General features: G+C 31.6%; 1 protein-coding gene across 1 annotated transcript; it reads left to right on the plus strand.

Annotated features, from left to right (window-relative positions):
* Positions 1-407: 407 nt before the first annotated feature.
* Positions 408-20,775, plus strand: LOC129232762 (intraflagellar transport protein 81 homolog). Its single transcript, XM_054866863.1, has 14 exons — positions 408-634; positions 3,154-3,254; positions 3,926-4,106; positions 4,199-4,354; positions 4,831-4,941; positions 8,743-8,827; positions 10,622-10,785; positions 10,871-10,966; positions 12,126-12,269; positions 15,298-15,447; positions 16,848-17,066; positions 19,119-19,205; positions 19,281-19,438; positions 20,476-20,775. Exons 1-14 carry the CDS (start codon positions 491-493, stop codon positions 20,693-20,695), a joined length of 2,016 nt encoding a protein of 671 aa, XP_054722838.1. The 5' UTR covers positions 408-490; the 3' UTR covers positions 20,696-20,775.
* The last annotated feature ends 1,622 nt before the right edge of the window (positions 20,776-22,397 follow it).

Here is a 22,397-nt window from a genome sequence, read left to right on the forward strand (position 1 = left end):
ATATGAAGTAGCAGTTTAATATTATCATCACTAAGAATACTTAAAATATGTTCAGACATTGTTTAAAGCAAATAAAATGCTTACTTTTAAGGAAGCACTGTCAACGTCACTTCGCTTGGCGTGCGCCATATTTGCTGTTGTGATGACTCGATTTAAATGTCAGATCAAAGTTGTGAGCAAGAAATGAAAAGTTTTTTAAAAAAACTCTTACGCGCGAATATGATTGTTTTGATTACTACACTCAAATAACAGAAAAATAAGGTGTTATGTGAAGCACAAAATGCTCTTAAAAAGCTCTTGTATTTGTTTTCGTCGATATTATTTTCAATGTTCGTATCAAACTATTTAACTGTAACCTGTAAAAATTGCTCCTTTACATCACCTTGGCAACCAATTGTCAACAAAAATGTATCAATGACGTTTTAATCTTTTAACTTATAATTTCCGACATTCCATTCTTGATCGTTGCTGACAATAAAGATCTAAGAAAATGAGTCAGCAAATAAAGTTTATTATCCAGGAGCTGAATAAAGAACCGTTTAATAAGAAGTTTAACTTAATCAGTTTTGATTCACTGCGAACCGATAATCTTTTACAGATTCTGAATGATGTATTTTCGGAAGTGGATCAAAAGGTTGGTTGGATTTCATTGTAATCTATTTGATACGCTGTTTTAAAAGAAACAAGTAGCTTACATAGTATAACTTCTTATAATTATTTTATTTTCAAAATGTGTCAAGATATCATGCATTTTTACCACCTGAAACAGTTAACTATTTACTGTTGGATCTGGGGGTGGGGGGCGTCAAAGGATGGCACCAAAGCACAGGTCCAAAAGGGATTATAAGACACTTGACAAAAGAAGCTTAAATTTATTTTGCAAAATAGGCTGGGGGCTATCCCTCTCACCAAACGGTTGCCTAAAATTGGGTTTTTTAAACTTCAATTTTTTAGAATATCCTCGGGAGGGACCACTTCACCCCACTTTCCCTAAGAGAGAACAAAATTTTCTTCAGTTTCAAAAAAGACTTTGGTAGGGAACACCAAACCTCTCGCACCATCTTTCTCTTATCATAATGAAACTGAATCTAAAGTACCATTCTTAAGACGTAAATTTCTGAAAAAGTTACGCAGAAGAGTCATCTAACGTCACTTTGGGTGACATTAGGCCATGGACACACATATTGGAGAGTAAGTGGGGATCAAGCCCCCCCTCCCCACACCCCCTAGAAAGGAGAACTTCCTTGCTTTTAGTACTTTTTTCTTTGCAAAAATGCAAAAACATTTCTTCTACAGCCATTGATGAATAAGTTATTTAAAATGCCAAATTTTAATAACTCTAATCTGTACTGAAATCGGTTTCCATGGGAAAATATCATGTTAAACCGTGGGCAAAATATCTGGGCCTCCCTACCCCCCTAAAATTTTCATATATGGGCATGCTTTGCATTAAGGCATTTTTCTATTGGTACTATAAGGAGCGTACCATTGTAGTTTTTGAACTGTAACCTTGAAACATTTTTGTACTCGGGATAGGGAGACTCGAAAGCTTCCCAATTTCCTCAATGTGTCCAAAGAGTCTAAAATATTGCTTTCAAACATTTCTGCCTAGAAGCCCACAGCTTCCTCAAATCAGTCTGGACTGAACTGGGAACAAAGCCACCATTTAAAATAAAGTTCAGTTTCAAAACAAAATTCATAAACGAAATCCTGAATTCCATTAATAATGCTGTCAGCTAAATTAAACTAAATTTTAAATGTGACTATCCCATGTTAGACATAGATATTTCAATTTTTTGAATGTCATAAATGATGGAATTAAAATATCTGGGAACTAGCAAAATTGGGGAAACCATTGCTGATATTGCTGTTTCATTTTTGTTAATCGTATACCTCCTATTTTATTTTATTTTTTAATTTTTTATTTGGGCTTATTACTTAAAACAGCTAATTTTTTATCATTTGGCAGATTTTTTTTTTTTAACTTTAATGCAATTTTTTGTCTTGTTTTGTTTTGTTTAAAAATTTAAACATTAAATTTTAAATTTCAACAATATTGATTTTGGAAATATTTGTCAATCTTATAAGCATCTTGTTTTATACAAATACAAATGTGACGACCAGCAGCAGGCTCTGCACCCAGCTAGGCTAGTCCTAGTCAATTTATTTGTCCCCAATGAATATCTATGTCCCTCTTAAAGCTATCCACCCCTTTGCTTATTACCACCTCTTCCAGTGAACTGTTCCAAGTGCCCATGACCATACCAAAGCAGGGCCGGATTTAGGGGGGGGGGGCCTACTGCCCCAGGGCCTCTACAACAAAGGGGATTCCACAATAAAATTTTTACAAAATATCCTAACTTTCACGGGTCAGCAAATTTTACGTTTTTTCTCCCACACTTTTTTTTTTGTATTTCTACAAAGAATGCTTGCACAAAAATAATAATATTATCGATATATCAGAGAGCCCTGATTGCAAGTATCCATTTACTATTTTATTTGATAAAACATTTCAGTGGCAATATATATATATTTTTTATTCATTTAATTTGTAATTTGAACCTATGCATTAAAAAGAAATAAAGTAAGTTTGGAAAAATCCGAAAAATGGTCAACTCTGCAGGTCATCCTTACAACTTCTTGCTTCTTGAGCTCAAAAATTAAAAAATTATTTGACGAAATGACTTGAATGGAAATTTTTTAAATCGAAAATATTGGATATATACATATATATCAAAATATTCGGATATATATCAAAGTATTGGATGTTTTCGAAAATATAATTATCTTTGCAAATCCTGATTCGGGGCCTCCACTCCTTTGTTGCCCTGCGGCCTCCACACTTCCAAATCCGGCCCTGTACTAAAGTAGTACTTTTTCCTAATTTCCAGGTTATTCTGAGATTTTAATAGTTTAAAACAAAAACCCCTCGTCCTGCTTTCAGTGCAAAAATTTAAACCATGAACAATTTTCATTTTGATAAATTTAAACAGCTGAATCATGTCCCCTCTGACTCTTCTGACAAGTGTAGAGCAAAAATTTTTAAACTCGCCAATTGTTTCACGTTATGAAAATTTCCACTTATACATTAGCTGTTTTGTTTTTTTTTTCTTTTTGCAATTTGTTTTCAATTATGTTATGTTTCTTTGTTAGATGAAAGTGGACATTAGAGCAGAAGATCCAGAGCAAATGGTTCTTAAGAGCCTAAATTTCTTAAGAGTATTAAAATATAAACCACCAGAAACAATGGAAATGTAAGTAAAAATTTTCTCAATAAATATATTTCAAAAATAGCTGATGCTTTGAATTGCTATATTTTCACAAAATATTTTATTTTAATTATTAGTGCCAGATCTAGGGGAGGGGCCAACAAGCAGGAGTCAAGACCTATCATTTAGGGGGGAAAACTGTTGTTAGAATAAAATTTTGTAAAAGCCAAAAGCGCTAACTTTAAAATGAAATTTTGTGAAGTTGCCCCCTTTTTGGATACATAATTTTGTGAAAGGGCTGCAGTAGCCAACCAATATGCATCTGAATCGACTTCTGATCTTTTTTTATTTAGTTTGATATAAAAAGTTGATGATGAAATGCAAATGAAAACATAACAGGGGAAATCAGATGATTAATAGATTTTTATATTAACATCAGCTAAGTTATCATTCCTTCAATGACCCAGAATGATCACAGAACTTTATTGCTTCAAATAGATTGAGACATAGTTGTGTGACTTATTCGCAAAAATTTATTCAAACAGATAAATTGGTCTCAGTATGTATCAAAAAAATATAGTAGAAACTTATTATTATCTAAATTGATAAAATAATTAGATATGAAATAACGAATACAAGATTACAAATTTAACTTTAGAAATAATAATTAACTAAGCTATAAATAAACATTTGTGATGGAAGATATGTTTTTTTAGGAGTGATTTCAGGCAAGGTTTAGTAACTGGAGAAAAATCAGTCATATATCATATACTGGAATGGATTCTTCATCGAATGCCTGAACTTAAAAAACGAGCCTATTTAGCTCAATTTCTTGTAAAAGTTGAACTGCCACCTGATATCGAAGGAGATGCTGACATACAAGAATTATATGAGCAGGTATGATTGTATTAATTGACAGTTTAGCGATTATATACAATGCAAAAACTGTTTTAAACTCCTACACTTATTCTTACATTTAATACTTTTAGTATGAAAGCATTATTGAAGAATTCAAAGAAGTTCATAAACAATATGAAGCTCTGAAATCAAGTAGTTTTTCTACCCAAGAAATTCGAAAAGACTTGGAACATATGGAAGAAGAAAGAGATCAATTAATTAAAAAGATTGACAGGCTTAAAATGAAGGTAAATACTAATACTTGATTATTTTAATTTCTAAAATGCAGTTCGAACTATATTCATATTACTTTCATTACAGTTGCGTTCATTTATAGTGAACTTATGACTACAACCTAATTAAAAAAGCTTCAATTTCCCCTTCACCTTTTTCTGTGACCTTTATGATTAACCTTTTCATAACAAAATTAGGGATGTAACAAAATTTTTATTTAGGTCCTTCGACTTTGCTGTAAACAGGTGCGACTGTATATTGAAACTAAAGCCTGTTAACTTTTTTGTGTTTGATTTTAAATTCATAAAATTTATTCAAATCTTTTCTAATCTTAACTAAATTACATAACAATGAACTAATTATTATTCTGCTTTTGAGTAAATCAATATTATGAATCAAAAATTATCCCAACATTTTATTTATACTGTTGTCACTATCACTTTTTCCCCCAAATAATTCTTTGTTTGCTCATTAATTGTCTTTATTTCAGGTTGAATCTCATCCAAATGTAGAATCTATGCTATCTGTTGCTAAAAGTCTGAGGGAAGAAAGAGACTTAGCCGAGAATCTTAGAAGGCAAAAAATAGAACAAAAAAATGCTGTGAGTTGTTCAGTCTAGAACAGAGGTTCCCAACCGGTGGTTCGCGAACCCCCAGGGGTTCGCGAGGTGCAGGAAGGGGGGTTCGCGAAAATTTCGGTGCAATGGCGAATTTTTCCTAGTTTGGTAAAAAATTATAAAATATTCAATTTGCACACATAGTTACTAATTTTTTTTTTAATTTGAAAACGCGCCAGACTCTTGTATTAAGCTCAAAAAAAAAAAAAAAAAAATCTTTGAGCGGTTTTATAATCTTGGTTAAAAAGAAATTTTCTCATTTTTTTTTTCGATAGACAACAAAAAGAGATATCCTTCCTTCTTTATTGCGAGGCGCCATGCAGAAACGTTGTATTAAGCTGTGGCGGGGATCACGATGACCTTAAAAAGGCGCCATCGCGTGGAGTCAATCAAACAATATACATAATATACATATGTCGAAAAAAATAAAGAATTCTCAAACAATGCATCATAGGGGTATTATTTCTAATCTGGTTGCCTAACTTGGGAATTTCCGTCGAATTCAGTCATCGAATAGCAGACATGACAGCAAAAGGCTCCAAACTTAAAATTTATTACTGGATTTTGCCCATCTGTTCGTTTTTAAAAATATATAACATCAGCATGCTCATAGTTCTGGGGAAATAGTTGTTAACAAACGTATTTAGAGATACTTTAGAGATGCTTGAAAACAAGTGATTTTGTTTGCAATTGGTTTTGCTACGTGAACTTGCTACTCAGTTTGTGAAGTTATAATCGTGTGGGTAATTTTTATGATTTGATAACTTTCTGCTGTTATGGATGGATGGTTGAAAACTGGTAGTTTGGTTGAGCGACAAATGGACAAGCAGTCAATCGATCAACCCTCAACATCAGCAGTAACTTTCGAATCAACACAGGATATTGAAATAGCTGTAATGAACTGCCGCCTCCCCCGACTAAACAGAAAAGTGAACTAGGGGAGAAAAAAGGAAAAAAGCGAAAATATGACAGTGACTGTTTACAAATGGGCTTTTATTTTACTGGAGAAGAGTCTGAACCTAGACCGCTTTGTCTTCTCTGCAACGAAGTTCTTTCGAACAGCAGTTTGAAACCGTCACTTCTGAGAAGACACCTCGAAACAAAGCATCCGACACACAAGGACAAACCTATCGAATATTTTAAAAGAAAATTGCAATATAATAAAAAGTGTAGCGTCTCTACATTCCTGTTAGAATCCAACGAAGATAGTAAAATGGCCCTTGAAGCTTCATATCGAGTCAGTTATAGAATTGCAAGATCTGGACAGCCACATACAATTGCAGAAAATTTAATTGGACCGTGTGCTAAAGATATTGCTAAGTGTATGCTGGGAGAAAAGTCAGCAAAAAAAATTGACCTGGTTCCGCTATCAAACAACACAGTATCACGCAGAATTACTGATTTGGCAAGTAATGTGGAGAAAGAACTTGTGAATAGAATAAAAGAGAATAATTTTGCGATCCAGCTTGATGAGTCGACTGATGTAGCAAACGCTGCAATATTACTTGTCTATGTTAGGTATATTTTTAACGATACAATTAAAGAAGATGTACTATTTGCAAAACCTTTGAAAACCAACACAACTGGAGAAGCAATTTTCGAACTGGTCAACAGTTACTTTGAAGAAAATGGAATAGATTGGTCTTTGTGTGTGGGTGTGTACACGGATGGTGCAAAATCAATGACAGGAAAATTTGTTGGCTTTGTGGTGCGAGTAAAGAAGATCAACGAGAAAATTGAATGGACTCATTGCTGCATTCATAGACAAGCATTAGCATGTAAGCGTATTCCCGCAGAATTATCCGCTACTTTGAATGATGCGGTAAAAATTGTAAATTTCATAAAATCACGTGCCACAAACTGCCGTCTATTTCACGCGCTTTGTGAGGAATTGAGAAGCCTTCATGTTACTTTACTTCTTCACACAGAAGTTAGATGGCTTTCCCGTGGCAAAATTTTGACACGCTTATTTGAATTGAAGTCAGAAGTCCAAGCATTTTTTGTTGATCATCCATTTCACTCAGGGGCGTAGCTAAGGGGGGGGTTTTGGGGACAAAACCCCCCCCGAAAAGTTAGTCTCAAAAAAAAAAAAGAGAAAAAGAAGAGAGAAGTGAAAGAAAAAAAAAAGAAGAAAAGGAAAAAATTCCAAGCGATTATACATATATATATATATATTATATACATATATTATATACATATATTATATACATATATATATATATATATATATATATATATATATATATATATATATATATATATTATATACATATATATATATATATATATATATATATATATATATTATATACATATATATTATATACATATATATATATATATATATATATATTATATACATATATATTATATACATATATATATATATATATATATATATATATATATATATATATATATATATAGATATATATATATATATTATATACATATATATTATATACATATATATATATATATAGATAGATATATATATATATATATATATATATAAAAGAAGTAACCCCCCCCCGAAAGTCGGGTCTAGCTACGCCACTGATTTCACTTGTCCACTTGCATATTCGATCCTCTTTGGATGCAAAGGCTTGCATATTTAGCTGACATCTTTTCAAAATTAAATGAATTAAATCTATCCTTGCAAGGTGCAGTTGTTAATATTTTCGTTGTATATGATAAAATTGAAGTTATGGTAAAAAAATTGAATTTCTGGGTCCAATGCCTGGAAATGGGTGAGTTTTCTTGTTTCTCTTCTCTTAGTAGTTTTTTATCAGAAAACTCAATGAAACTTGATGAAAGCGTTAAAAGAAATGTATGTGAACATCTGCAACATCTTGAACTAACTTTTGACGAGTATTTTCCTAATAGGCGTAACGTCCCTCTCTCAAACAACTGGATACGCAATCCTTTTGAAGGAAATCCATGCTTAGAGAACACCCTGACATTACCTGAAAAGGAAATGCTCATCGAGTTATCCTGTGATAATTCATTGAAAACTACCTTTAAAGAGCTCTCGTTAATTGACTTCTGGCTCAGTGTAAGAAATGACTATACCGTTTTGTCCAAAAAAGCAATTCGAATTTTATTACCATTTTGTACAACATATCTGTGCGAGAAAGGATTTTCCTCCTATACTTATCTCAAAGATAAATACCGAAGCAGATTGAATGCAGAGCCTGATTTAAGACTCAAACTGTCAGACATTGAACCAAACTTTCAGTTTCTTTGTTCCGTCAAACAGCCACAAATATCGCATTAAGGATTTTTTCCCCAATTTAAAGTATGCTTAAAAAAATAGTTGGTTTATAAAACTTCTTGTTTATAATTTTTCTTGTAGATGTAGTTTTAACTTTTTATTAATGTTTGCACTTAATGATATTTTACAATTATATTTTTGTTTATTGCAATCAAATGCTGCAAAAAATGGAAAGCAAACATGCTGTTTTTTTATTGTTTCTTACATGTTACTAATTTCAACATCAGGGGGTTCGCAAACTTTTTTGCCTGTTCCAAGGGGTTCGCAAAGAGAAAAAGGTTGGGAACCGCTGGTCTAGAACATTCTTTACTATTCACCTCCACCATTTTGAAACTAAGTCATGAATGCAATAGCTGAATGAACTTATTTTCTTTTAACTTTTCTAAATTTATAAGTTACTTTGGTAAAGCATTGAAAGTAAAAAATTATGGATTTTTAATGTCTTTATTTGTTTTCTGTATCTTTTAATATAAAGTATAACAGCTGTAATCCTCCTTTCCTTGTATTTACAGCTTACCCATGCTGAGCAAAAAATTCAAAGACTTAATCAACAATTGAAGGAACTAAAAATGTCAAGCCTTGAAGCAACTCCCGACAGTATTTTTCTTTTTTAAATATTTTTAAATTATGAGCAATTTACAGTGCGGGATCTTTGGTTTTTCCAAACCAGAGCAATTCTTGAATCTGCTACACTTACCCATCTTTTTCCTTTTGGTATTGCGTTTAAAAAACACACACACACACAGAAATCGAGCGAATTTGCCGGCAGGCGCAAGGGCCTCGGTTTGCTCCCCTCTAGATCCGGCACTAACAATTCAGGAATTTTATAGTTTATGTAATTTCTAATATGCATTTAGTATCAAAATCTCAACTCAAATCCTTTTTTTTACATTTGATGCTTTTTTGTGGACACTAATCATGCTAAAAAGCGATTTTGAGCACATGCAGCTCAACCAGATAGAAAATGGCTGTCAAAACTGTGTTTTTTTGAAGAAAAAAAAAGGCTTATGCTTGAAAGTTTGTCTCTCCTGTAAAATGTTTAAAAATGGATTGAGCAAGTTTTGATACTAAATGGCTCATATAATGTAATATTTATTTTCGCAAGAAATACTTTTATATACACTTGATAAAGCATGATATGCAGTTAGAAAATTTTCAATTAATGATAAAATATGCCAGATTATATCAACGCCCTCCTAAATACTAAATGCCTGTCACTTTCTTGCTTTTAACATAGAGCAAAAGTGATCTCAAATTGAAGGAATGAGGGTAACTAAACTTTGGTACAACTGCTACTGCCATCTATCGAAGGTATTGGAAATCATTAGCGAAGAACATACTTGGTTGATTTCTAACTTTAAATTTTGAAATCAACCAATTGGATTTGAATTGTTTGGATCCATTGCCATAGCAATGCCATCTTTGCATTGCCACCAAGTAGCGTTGCTGTTTTACCCAAATTCGGCGCAGGCATTGAGACTTTTGGCGGAAGTACACTTTTTGAGACAACTGGAATAGGCAATTAGGTTGTTGAGGGGGGAAGAAGTTTAAGTGTTGAAGGGGGCTTTGATTATACAGAGTCTGTCAGAAAATTGTATAAACACTTTGAGGAACAAAAAATGTTACTTATACAGTGAAGCACTGTTTATATGTTTCTCTTTTATATGTTTTTATCAATTATACATTTTTTAAATTGGTCCCTGCAGAGTCTTATACAGATTCACCTATACCTATTATACGTTTTTTCACTTGTACACTTTTTTTATACAGTCCTTTCAAAAACGTATAAACGATGCTTCACTGTATTTTTTTTTACATTTGAATACTGATCACACATGTTGTTCAATCTACAGTTTAGCTCATGGTTATTTTAAATGTTCAAAATGTTGGCTATTGGTGGCCAAACATATAATGGAACAACAAACAGTTGGTGAAACAATGTAATGCATAATATTGACTGACATAGATTTGCCGATTGCTCATTATGTGTATGTGATCAACATTTTGAACATTCAAAGTAACCATGTGTTATGACTAATCCAATGTTAGTTTATTTTGCACACTATTTTTTTCCCTTGTTTTTTTAATTTTTAATTTGCGTCGTAGACAGTTGAAAAAAATTCTTCTTCTGGGATTTAGACTAACTAAATGATGCTGCTTTTACAATGATTTTTAACCTACTTATTGCATGTTTGCAATGTTTAAAGCATAATATGTCTCTTTATATTTGTTTTAACAGTTAAATGTCTTACCCATATATAATAACCTACAGAAAGTGTTGCAAATTTTATGACAAAAATTTAGGCATACCAATCATAGTTAATTTTGCCCTTTGATAGATTGGTTTTGAGTTATAAAACGTAACTCTTGTATATTTTTTGAATTTTTCAGCCCTTGTTCAAAAGCTTGAGGAAAGCATAAAAGTTAACTCTTATTTGGTGAAAGAAAAATTACCTAAAGAAATAATGTCTCATAAAAAGTACATTGCTGATTTGCAAAAAATAGTATCTCAACCAGCCTTGAGTCGTTCTGATTTGGAAGAAATAAACAGCAAGGTATGGCAGTTTAAAGTTAATATAATTTCAAATACTGTTTAAAATGTTTTCCATACATTTATATTCGGTACTTATTTTATTTTAGATTCAAGAAGTGAATAATGAAATTCAAGATTTTATAGAGAATCGTTTAAAAAATAACAATCCTATTGATGATAAGCTCACACTTTTTCGACAGCAGGTGGGTTACTTATGTTTTTTTGTTACTATTATTATTATTTCATTTAAAATTTTTTATTAACTAGAAAGTCGCCTGTCATGGTATGGCGGGTGAAAATTTGCTTCTACATTTAAATGCAGCAATTGCCTGATTCGTGATATTTTGGTAGTTTAAATTTTAATCCTAGTGCCAATGGATTAATTTCATAGAATAAAGAAATTACATAGAGAGGCCCTGTCATACTAAGAAATTGAAGCCGGAAGTTGCACTACTATATCCCAATGTTCTTAGCTTCTTGCTAAATATCTTAAGACGCATTTTGATTCAAAACATTTCATTAGTGAGTCTCAGTTGTTAATATAAATTTAGATATTGTTGCAAGTTTATGAAGCACGTTTTTGAAATTGCATAAAACATGAATTAAAATGCAAACATATCTGCCAGCTACTTTATTTGGCGTCTTTGCGAGATTGGTGAAAACTATTTTTGCGAAGCGATCATGTTATCATAAACCTGCTCATCATTGCACTGCTGTATCCCATAATTCCATCTTCCATTTGATCTCCTTTTCACCCTAGACGGGGTCTGTCTATGTAAATTTCTAATTATTAATCTTTAGTTCCAGTAGATAGGGGTCATTGTTGACCATTTTATATTTCTTCATTCTCCTAAAATGACAGTCTTACCAGTAAAACAGTTAAGTCACCGGATCGATTTCAGCCTTGTCACAATAAAGAATCTACCAAACCATATTATCAAATTATCATGCCGTGGCACGAGTTTTACTGTTGAAACACGCTGGTTACTTTATCATCAGCTATTAATTATGTGAGGATTGCAAATAAATTTATGTCAATAAGAATTTTTAAGTTTTTAATGTAATCTTATTTGAATTACACATTTATTAGAAATTTCACTCAAACTAGTTTTAGCATGATAAATATCTGCAATAAATTGAGTACTGCTAATGTAACTTCCAAAGTTTGCAAAAGAAATAATAATTATGTGTATAAATTATTCTCTCAAAATAAATATGTAGAAATCTATGTTACAGTCACATACATGTATGATACCTAAAAATTGAGTGAGTGGATTGTTTTCTCTTTCTACAATCATATTTTCTTTGCACCTATATATTATTGCTGTTTTGAATAGTAATTCTCGTCATTTCAAATTTTAGGTGTCCATCTTATCTCACAAAAAGGAACGAGCAGCAGAAGAATTAAACTCAGCAAGAGCACATTTAGCTGAATTGCAAGCACAGGTTTCAACCAAAAAATCAGACAGTAAAGGGATCGAAGGAGAATTTTTGAAAGGAGATGAGGTGTTTATTGTGCTTAGCATTCATTTAGAGTGCATAAGTTTTGTTAAGATAATAGCATTTTGAATTACAGTCAACTCCCGCTACAACGCGATTCGACTTATGCGAAATGACTATTACGCGAATTTTTCACAAGTTACAAATTTTAGAGTTAACGCGAATTTTTCGTTCACAACACGAATTTTTTAGAAAGAAGTATCGGCTTCGTTATTGACGACTAAATATTGATTTCGTGAATGTTATTACATCCCTTTAAGCATCACTGAGAGCAAAAGTTTCCACATCAAACTAATCTACGCATTGAGTTGTTAGTGCACCAAATAACCATTCAGCATCCTTAATTTATTTCTTTTTTTCATTCTAAATATTGAAGTTGATGAAATATACTGGTATCTTGGTGGTATCTTCATTTAAACTTTGAAGATAGGAAGAAAATGAAAGTTCCTCATTTAAAAAAAAAAAGCTAAGATTCTCGAGATGCTTTAACTACAAAACGTCGACGGTCTGCGACAATAAACATGTTGGAATCTTCCATGCGTACAATTAAAAGTCGAAACAAAAATTTATTTGTAAAGGTTCAGAACTTATTTTCAATATTTAAGCTTACAGAGCAGTCTTAGCAAAGTAAATATTATGAGAATGGAAACTGCTCTTGTATTACGGATTTAAGAGATCAGGAAGAGGATCTGTTGCCACAAATTAAAACGTTATAAAAGAAAAGGCGAAGCAACCGTATTTAGAAATGTATAACATAAGAATAACGATCTGATCATAGAGTATAAATCACCATTATCTTCATTATTTAACTCATAAATATGTTACTGTATCTACCGTACAGTACTACTATAGTGCATCATTTTACTATTACTATATATACTGTGCGTACGGTGTTTGTTTTATTTTATGTCATTCTCTCCCGTTGATCTTTCATTTTGTGCATCTTAAAGTATTTCATGTTGAATAAAACAGTTTTTTATTTTTTAAACTTGGTAAAAGTTTAGTTCTTTATGTAAAAAACTGTAGTGTATAGTTGAGGAATGCTTTAAAGCATATTGAGAGGTGTTTATAAAAGTCTAAAAGAGTTTGGTATGCTTGAAAAAAATTGTATACATGTATTTTTCCACAATACGAAATTTCGACTTAAGCGAGGAGTCTTGGAACGCATCCCTCGCGTAAGTCGGGACTCGACTGTATTACTAAATTTTCCTTAATTGTTTTTTTCAAATGATTTTACGTAATAAATGTTGAATGGCATGAAGTGCGTAAAAGTCAGGATACTTGTTCTTTCACATCTATAGCTATTAAATTGCTTTTTAGAGAGAATAAATAAAAAAAAGCATTCATTTTATCCATGCTTTATTTTAAAGGATAAATTTGACAGTTGATGTAAAAAAAACTATTCTTTTATTTGTGATATGCATTAAAAATAAGTGAATAAAACTTACTGATTATAAATAAAACTTTGTGCCGTAAGTTAAAAGCATTATAACTATGATAAAATTCTACAAATAGCAATATGAATTGCAGACACATACTTCAAGGTTGTAAGGACCTTATACCCCGTTCTTGCACTCTTTTTTTTTCTCTATCTCTCTTTACAGCAAAAAACTGAGCTTTTGGATGAAAAGACATGCTCATAACCCCAAAGCATTTGTCTTCAATTTATATTGTTCATTGTGCTATTTTAAGGTTGCCATAATCGGTGACGCATCTAGAATTCCAGTTTGGGAGAGGGGTTAGCTGTTTTTTGGCTTGTGTACAAAACTATCTACAAATAACACATTAATCAGGAAACAGGTTATGCAATGTTCGCTGTTACTGAGGAAGTTTAGAATTTGATTCCCTGTTTTTTTTTTTTTTGTTTTTTTTTTTTTTTTTTTTTTTTTTTTTTTTGTAATTTATTACGGCTCATACAAAAGGGGAAAAGATCAAACAACACTACCACATTTGTACAAGATTTTTATACTTTGCTGCATTTAATTAAAAATAAATTGACTGAAAGAAAATCTGATTTAAATTTATAAAATCCTTTTTTTACTTTAAAAAAAATCGTCCATGGTTAGTAATTAGTGCTAAATAAACAGGTCTAAATAAACATATGAAGTGGGAAACATAAAATCGGAGCTTTGACTATATTTGCTTTCACCATAACATTTGTGCTGAGATGAGTATAAAATCTGGCATATAAGAATTTCAAACAATAAACATGAAAAATCAGAACTTTTTTTTTTTTTTTAGACTCCCAACAGTTTGTTGAACTTTGTAATTACAGCAGGGGTGTTTGTGATCCAAAAACTTTGGGTTGCCATTTCCAAAAATTTTAGGCTAACACATTCTAAAACTGAAAAGTGTTTTTTTAAATGGGTTTTTCAATGATTTTTGTATGCATATTTGAAGAGCATTTACGGGGGGAGGCCAAGTTTCCTCATAGTTTCCAAAATTGACAGTCTTCAGAAAATTTTACTTGAATCCACTATTAGCCCTAAATTACAGAATAATTTTAAATTTTATTAAAGAAATGGGTATATACAGCAAACCCTCATTAATCGGGACCCTATTAAACCAGACTTTGATTAATCTGGACAGCCATTTAGATGTGCATACTGCATAAATAAAAGCCAAGTTAATGCAATAATGTATTTTTGTAGACCTGTGTTATGCACGTGGCATCGGGATGGAGAAGCCGACGTCCAATAGTGTTTATATTTCATTCAAAATACAATTTTTACTGTGTACAGTAATTTGTTTATGTACCTTGGCTCAATTTATAGGTTATTTTGTTTAATCCATACTTTCATTAATTCATACCCCCTGGATCTCTAATAAGTCTGAATTAATGTGCTTCTATTGAAAATACATATTTTTCGAGTACTTTGAAATGTTACACAAATAGTTTTGCACTATTCTTCAAAATTTTTGTTAGTCACTGAATTGTAATTTTACTATGTAACAATGTTAAAAAGTTTTATCATCTCTCTCTCTCTCTCTCTCTCTCTCTCTCTCTCTCTCTCTCTTTTTTTTTTTTTTGTAGTTTAAGAGATATGTCAACAAGCTTCGAGGAAAGAGTAACATTTATAAGAAGAAACGACAAGAGCTAGCAGAATTAAAAACTGAATGTGGAATATTGTCTAGAACAGTTGATATTCTACAACAAAAAGAATCAGCTCTAACTAAAACTTTAGTAAGTAAAAGCATACAAGTGCAAATATATATTGTTTCAATGTCAATATAAATATTAAATATGCATAGTCCATCTGGAAAGTAATTCCAGTGAATCGATTACAAAACATTTATTGATCCCACCCTTAAAAATACATATAATGGTTTCAAAACAGGCTTCTCATAAACCAATATGTAAAGTTTCCAATGAGATTTCAACCATTCAGAGAATAAGGACAGGCATTTTTGTTAACCTTGTTTGTATCTCCAATACAAACCATGCTTGATAGAGCAAAATATTGCCATCATGTATTGTATGAAACTTAGTGTGAGGAAACTTTTCCCACAATAAAGAGAGTTTTTGTCAATGATTCTATAACGGATGGGCAAGTTTTCTGTTGCATTATATGGGATTTTTGAAGGCGGTGAAGAAGTCAGTGAAGAACCTTGTTCTGGGAAAGCCATCACTACCACCACAGACGAAATATGTGACTAAAATCTTGAACTCAGCTGATGAGTATTTCCTTACACACATTAAACATTCCTAAAAGTACTGATCAAGAGATAGTGATGAATATTTTGCAGGTATGAAAACTGCACTTACCTGGTGACTAGTCTCTTGGTTGATATTCAAAGATGTCAACTATTTCCCTGTCGTCCCCTCAACTTATTCTTGTTGCTCTACTTGAAAATTAACATCAGAGGGCATCATTTTGAGTTATTTGTCAAAGTCAAAAAGACTTGCACCCAGGTTCTGTAGGACTTTCTGTAGAAGGTCAACCATGACTCCTTCAATGCCTGGAAATCTGGCTGAAAGTGATATATCAGGCCAGGCACTCTATTTTGAAACCTTTATATGTATCTTAAAAGGGTTGGATATATACATGTCTTGCAATCTACTCACTGCCAATACTTTCCAGACAGACTGTGTACACATATTTTACAACATTAACACCTAATATGATGAAGTCTTTTAACCTGACTATTCAGTTCATATTAAAATTTCAGATGTTTTATTTTTCTCTTCTAATATTTTTTGTGTATTTGTTTTAAAGCTAATAAAATTATTGCTACAAAAAGCATGCTTATTGTCAACTTAGGTTAATATTGCAACAGCAATTTTAACATAATCCCTAAAATAATACAAATACAAATACAAAAGTGACGACCAGCAACAGGCTCTGGGCCCAGCTAGACTGGTCCTAGTCAATTTACAATCCCCAGTGAAGATCAATGGCCCTCTTAAAACTGTCTACTCCTTTGCTCATTACCACCTCTTCCGGTAAGCTGTTCCAAGGTTCCACTACCCTGCTATAATAATAGTTTTTCCTAATATCCATGTTAGCCTGAGATTATATGCCTTATATTATACTATATAGCCTAATATTATACTATTTTGTTTTAACTATTCAATTGTTTTAGGCTCAACTTGAAATGCAAAAGGGTGTTAGTGGCTTTCATAATGCCCAGGATGAATTGGAAAAAGTGTCTTCCCTCAAAGCAGAATTAGATGAAAGAAAGGGACAAACTCTTGAAGAAATGTCAGTCATGGTCCAGAAACTAAATATGAAAATTGCTGAGAAGAAGGCACGTTTAGCACCAGTCATTAAAGAGTTAAGACCACTTCGACAGCAATGCCAGGTAAACACAGAATTCTTGATTTTCAAATAAATTTTAGTCAAACATCATTCTTGATATACCATAAATACAATACAGTACTGCTCCCTTTATACATCGTTCATTTATTTGTTGTTTTATCGTGGTCTGGATTAAATTGTATATATTATGATGAATATTTTTCTTTTAATACAATGCAAAGCTTTGGTTATACAGTAGAACCTTGATTTACTGGCCTTCGATAAACCAAGGTTTCTATTAACCAACCCGATAATGAAGTTTTTCTTTTTTTTTTTTTTAAGTAATGAATTTATTAAAATGATCAATTTTCAATTCGAAGATAAAAATATTTTCTGGAAATTTGTGTTTTTTTTTCAATATATTTTTCAATATTTAACTTGGTACTGTTAAAAAAAATCAATTGACTTGTAAAAACTTACTACAACTTATTTCCCATTTTAGTTTTTTAACTGTAAAACATTACTTTTTATAGGTTCATCTTTTGAAAATATTCTAATGTTTTTTTAATTACCGCATTTTAAAAATTTGCGATCCTGACAAATACTTGATACAAAATTTCTACTAACCCTAGCGGTCCCAACTAGCTCAGATAATCGAGATTCTGCTCTTTGTTGTTTTCTCTCATTAAACTACTCAAATTTCAACTTAATTTTTCTCTTTCCTATCAAATGTAAACTATTCGTAGAAAGTAGAAGTCATTGACATTGGTTCAGTAAAATGGTGAATGGACGATGAGAGGGCCAGTTATAGGTCCTTTTACCATATTTACAAATACAAATACAAAAGTGACGACCAGCAACAGGCTCTGGGCCCAGCTAGACTGGTCCTAGTCAATTTACAATCCCCAGTCATAGTAAATTTATTCAGACTGTTTTGATTGATAAACACTTCATTCCCTAATTTCTGTCTTCAATCACATATGCCAGATCTAGGGGGCTTCAAGCCAAAGCCCATTCCAGGACTTCTGGAAAGGTGGGGCAAATTCGGTCTACATCCATGTTTTTCCGTTGAAACTCGATATAAATTCTTGAATGAAGATGGGTAAGAGAGGCGGTTAACAAGATTTGTCCAGTTTCAGAAAATTTGATGAACCCAAGATTTTCTCTAAGGAACTATTTATAATTCTTGAAAACCTAAAATGTTCTGGAAATTGGGGGGGAAATTAGGGAATTTATTCTATATAAGGGCAAATATAGAAGTTTGGAATCTTACCAAACTTCTATATTTGCCCTTATATAGAAGTTTGGTAAGACCTCATTTGGAGTATGCTGTTCAGTTTTGGTCTCCTTATCTTAAGAAAGACATTAATGTATTGGAAAGGGTTCAAAGGCGAGCTACAAGGCTAATAAATGGACTTTCTCACTTAGACTATGATTCCAGGCTTAGGAGGTTAAAAAAGTACCGTCTTAAGCAAAGAAAAGACCGAGGGGACATGATTCAGTTGTTTAAATTTATTAAAATGAAAGATATTACGGGGTTGAAGTTAAGCACTGAAAACAGGACAAGGGGTCATTGTTTTAAGCTATTTAAATCTCAGGCTAACATGGATATTAGGAAAAATTATTATTATAGCAGGGTAGTGGAACCTTGGAACAGTTTACCGGAAGAGGTGGTAATGAGCAAGGGAGTAGATAGTTTTAAGAGGGCCATTGATCTTCACTGGGGATTGTAAATTGACTAGGACCAGTCTAGCTGGGCCCAGAGCCTGTTGCTGGTCATCACTTTTGTATTTGTATTTGTAAATGTCAAGCGCTTTCACAATTTTAAAAGAATATGACATACAGAATTAACAAAAAATAAATTTTGAAACAAGCTAATCATTCCAGGTTTCAGCTATAACACACAAAAATAGATAATCTTTGACACATCTTATTACAAAGTCACAAGGAGCAGGAAATATTATCCTATTTTAATACTCATATAAAGATCATTTCTCTATATCTAGAATGATTAAGTAACTGCTAATGACCATAGTTTAAAACTTTCTTTTAGATCAAATATATCATTAAACTGTTTATTTATATTCATTAACATGTTATTGATATTCCCCTACAGGATATGTCTTTTGAATATGAGCAGAAAAAACAGGCATATGATTCTTGCGCTTTAGGCTTGGAAAGCAATATTTCAAAAATTGAACAGGTATGATTTAAAACAGCCTAGTTTACAACTTAAAAATAATTAAATTTTATATTAAATCAATTCATATTAACTTAGGAAGTGAATACATACAAAGAAGAAATAGCTGAAGCTGAGCACCGTTACCATACATTAAATGTTGAGCTCCACATGCTTGAAATTCAGAATGAAAGAGTATCAGAAGAAATCAAATCCTATGTATCCAGCGACGCAGCAGACAAGAAAAAATCGATCAGGTTTGTGCAAAATATTTTTTTAATTTTCAATAGCTAATGTTCATAGAAGTATTATCGAGTTTCTTCTGTTTATGAATAGCAATAATTATCGGATTGACTCAGATTAGCAGAAAAATTTTCAAGTCCATTTTATCCAGGGCCATACATAATGCAACTTTTCTATAATATTATATGTTTTTTGGTAATGATCAATTTTGGATAACATGCAGCTTGTGTATGCAATATGTATATGTGCACATGGGTATACAAGGTGAATATGAAAAGGTGGGCCAAACTTTGAGAAGCCATACAAAAGGCCTGGACAATTCACACAGCATTCTAGAATCAGAAATGCTTTCATCATCGAGTAGAGGGAGTTTGGAAGAACAAAAAAGTTTTCCTTTTAGGTGCCAATTGCATAAAATTAGCTAGTTGTAATACATTCATAATCCTTCTGTTAAACATTACAAATGTTAAAAAACAACCCTCACAGTGTAACCAGGGGCATCCCAAACTTAAATTTTTGGGGGGAGGGAAACTCTCAATTTGCTGACTGAAACTCGACTTTGCATTGAAAAAGGGTTTTCTTGCAATTCCAAAACATGTGTATGCAACAATTTTTCCATTTTTGCTTCAGTAATATTAATTTTATCCTCTAAAAACCATTATTTCAATGCATACACTACTGTAAGAGAAAACCTTTGTACTATCCAACTCCCTCTATTACATTAAGAATTCATTTCTGACCCTGCAATGCTATTTGATTCCAAATTTTCATGGTATACTCATCACGTCTCAAAGTTCAGCCTACTTTATCAGAAGATTATGGTCATTTTCTCTTTGTTTTTTTAATTCTATCGATAAAAGACAGAAAATTAGAGGATTTTTCTTTTTTTGTGTGTGTATCGTACAAAAGTTGAACAATATTATCAACTAATTCTTTATCCAATGAAAAAATTTTAACATGTCAAATAGAAAAAAAATAAACATGTCGATTTTTTCTTGCATAATGAATTATTTATTATCGTAGTAAATAATTATTGATCGATTTTTTCTAGGGAACAATACAACAAAAACATTCAAGAGCAAGAAGCAAAAACTAAAATATATCGAGATGAACAAAAGGAAGTTAAGGAAAATCAAGCTTTTAATGAAAAGCAAATGATTATGTGGAGCAATCTACAGAAATTACTTGAGTGCAAGAAAAAATGTCATGAGCAAGAAAAGAATGCACATCGATCAATTAGTTCTGGCACAACAGATCGATTAGTATTATGAATTTGAAGTTAAACAAAATATAACCCTACTGATTTATTGTTATATTTTAATACAAAGAAACGGCATAACACTTTTCTTTTTTTCTTATGAGTTATGCACTACATGCTGTTTTGTAATTAGTTAGATATTATACTTTGCATAGAAATTATATATTTAAAAAAAAATACTATATAGAATAAATATTTTTTGAGAAATATAATACTGAGAGATATATCAAATGTGTTTTGTGGTTTTTTGCCAAAATATCTTTTTATGAATATAAATTAAACACACATGAAATATATCCTCGTGTATTTATGGGAGGCATTAGTGTTATTTATGGGGTTAGATGTCTTAGTGCTGCTCTGAGGCAACGATATATTCAAAGTGTTACACAGTGTACTGCATACTTCTACCTGGAAACAAGTATTACTGTATGGCTGAATGTTTGAAGTGTTGATGTATAAAACTGGAGAGCATGTGTCTGGGCCTCAGGTTCAACTTTAACATTAATTCATCTTTCAATATCAGGCTTTCTCCTAGCTTCAATGAAGTTACTATTATTTAATATACACCCAATTTACACATTTCTAGAATATTCTAAACTTGAGTACAAAAAGTTTCTCTCAAGCTGAGAGATGTTAGTTGTGGTTTTGGGAGAGTAACTACTTTTTTGCTGTTTTGTCCTTTTCACTATAACTGTTCATGGCGTTATTTCTCTATAAGTTTACATTTGCATTCAGTAAGATGAATCATCGTTAGTGTAGATTATTTTGCTGACAAAATAATATTTTTGCCAGGTCAGTGACAAAAGCTGTGGAGAAAATGATAAAAACTGGAAATTAAGCAGGATTTTTAAACTGTACAAAATAGCAATAAAACTTCGTACACAATACAAATGAGACTGAAAACATACAATACAATTAACACTTAATTTTATATTTCATTAATATTAATTTGATAATTAAAAAAATTCAAAATAATACTTGAACGATACCCAAAAACTGTTAGAAATAGGTAGTAATTGCAAAACCTGCCTTCTGTAATGGAATGTTAAAAATAAAAACAAAAATATGATCTGATATAATGGATTTAAGTGAATTTGAATGCAATTGAACTAGCTATTTTATATAAAATTTTCATTAATAAAGTTATTGTTTAATATGAGGTTTTTACTACTTTTTATTACCATATTAATCAATATTAATCTCTTCAAATTTCTATTATTCTGATAAACCCAAGTTGATATTACTTTTCTGTTAAATATTAAAGATAAACATTAGTTATTTAGTAGTTATGACTGTGTTTCAGGGGGTGTCAATTTTAGCCTCGTCAAAAAAAAAAAAAAAATGCAGACTGACTTTTTTGGTTTAAACCACCTAAAAAAAGGCTTTTAATAGGAAAATCCGGCTTTTTTGAGGTGAGAATCTTAGCATGATTTACATTACCTTAGTAAAAATTTAATCAAGGCAAACCACTGATGCAAGACAAAATATTTTCTTGTGCTGTAAAACTGAAAACTAACTTCCAGTACAGTATGTGTATCTGCTTCATGAAAAAAAAAAATAATAATAGTAATAGTAATGCAATTTTTTTCAGTAACCTAAGTTCTGGGTTCTGTTCTAGTGAAGTAAATTGCTAAAAATAATCATTTTTATTTTGTCACTGAAAGTTTCAAAGACAAAAAATGATTCATTTCATAAGAAACTCTACAAAAATATTT

This window comes from Uloborus diversus, unplaced genomic scaffold, assembly GCF_026930045.1.
Source record: "Uloborus diversus isolate 005 unplaced genomic scaffold, Udiv.v.3.1 scaffold_1371, whole genome shotgun sequence".
In the NCBI taxonomy this organism is placed as follows: Eukaryota; Metazoa; Arthropoda; class Arachnida; order Araneae; family Uloboridae; genus Uloborus; species Uloborus diversus.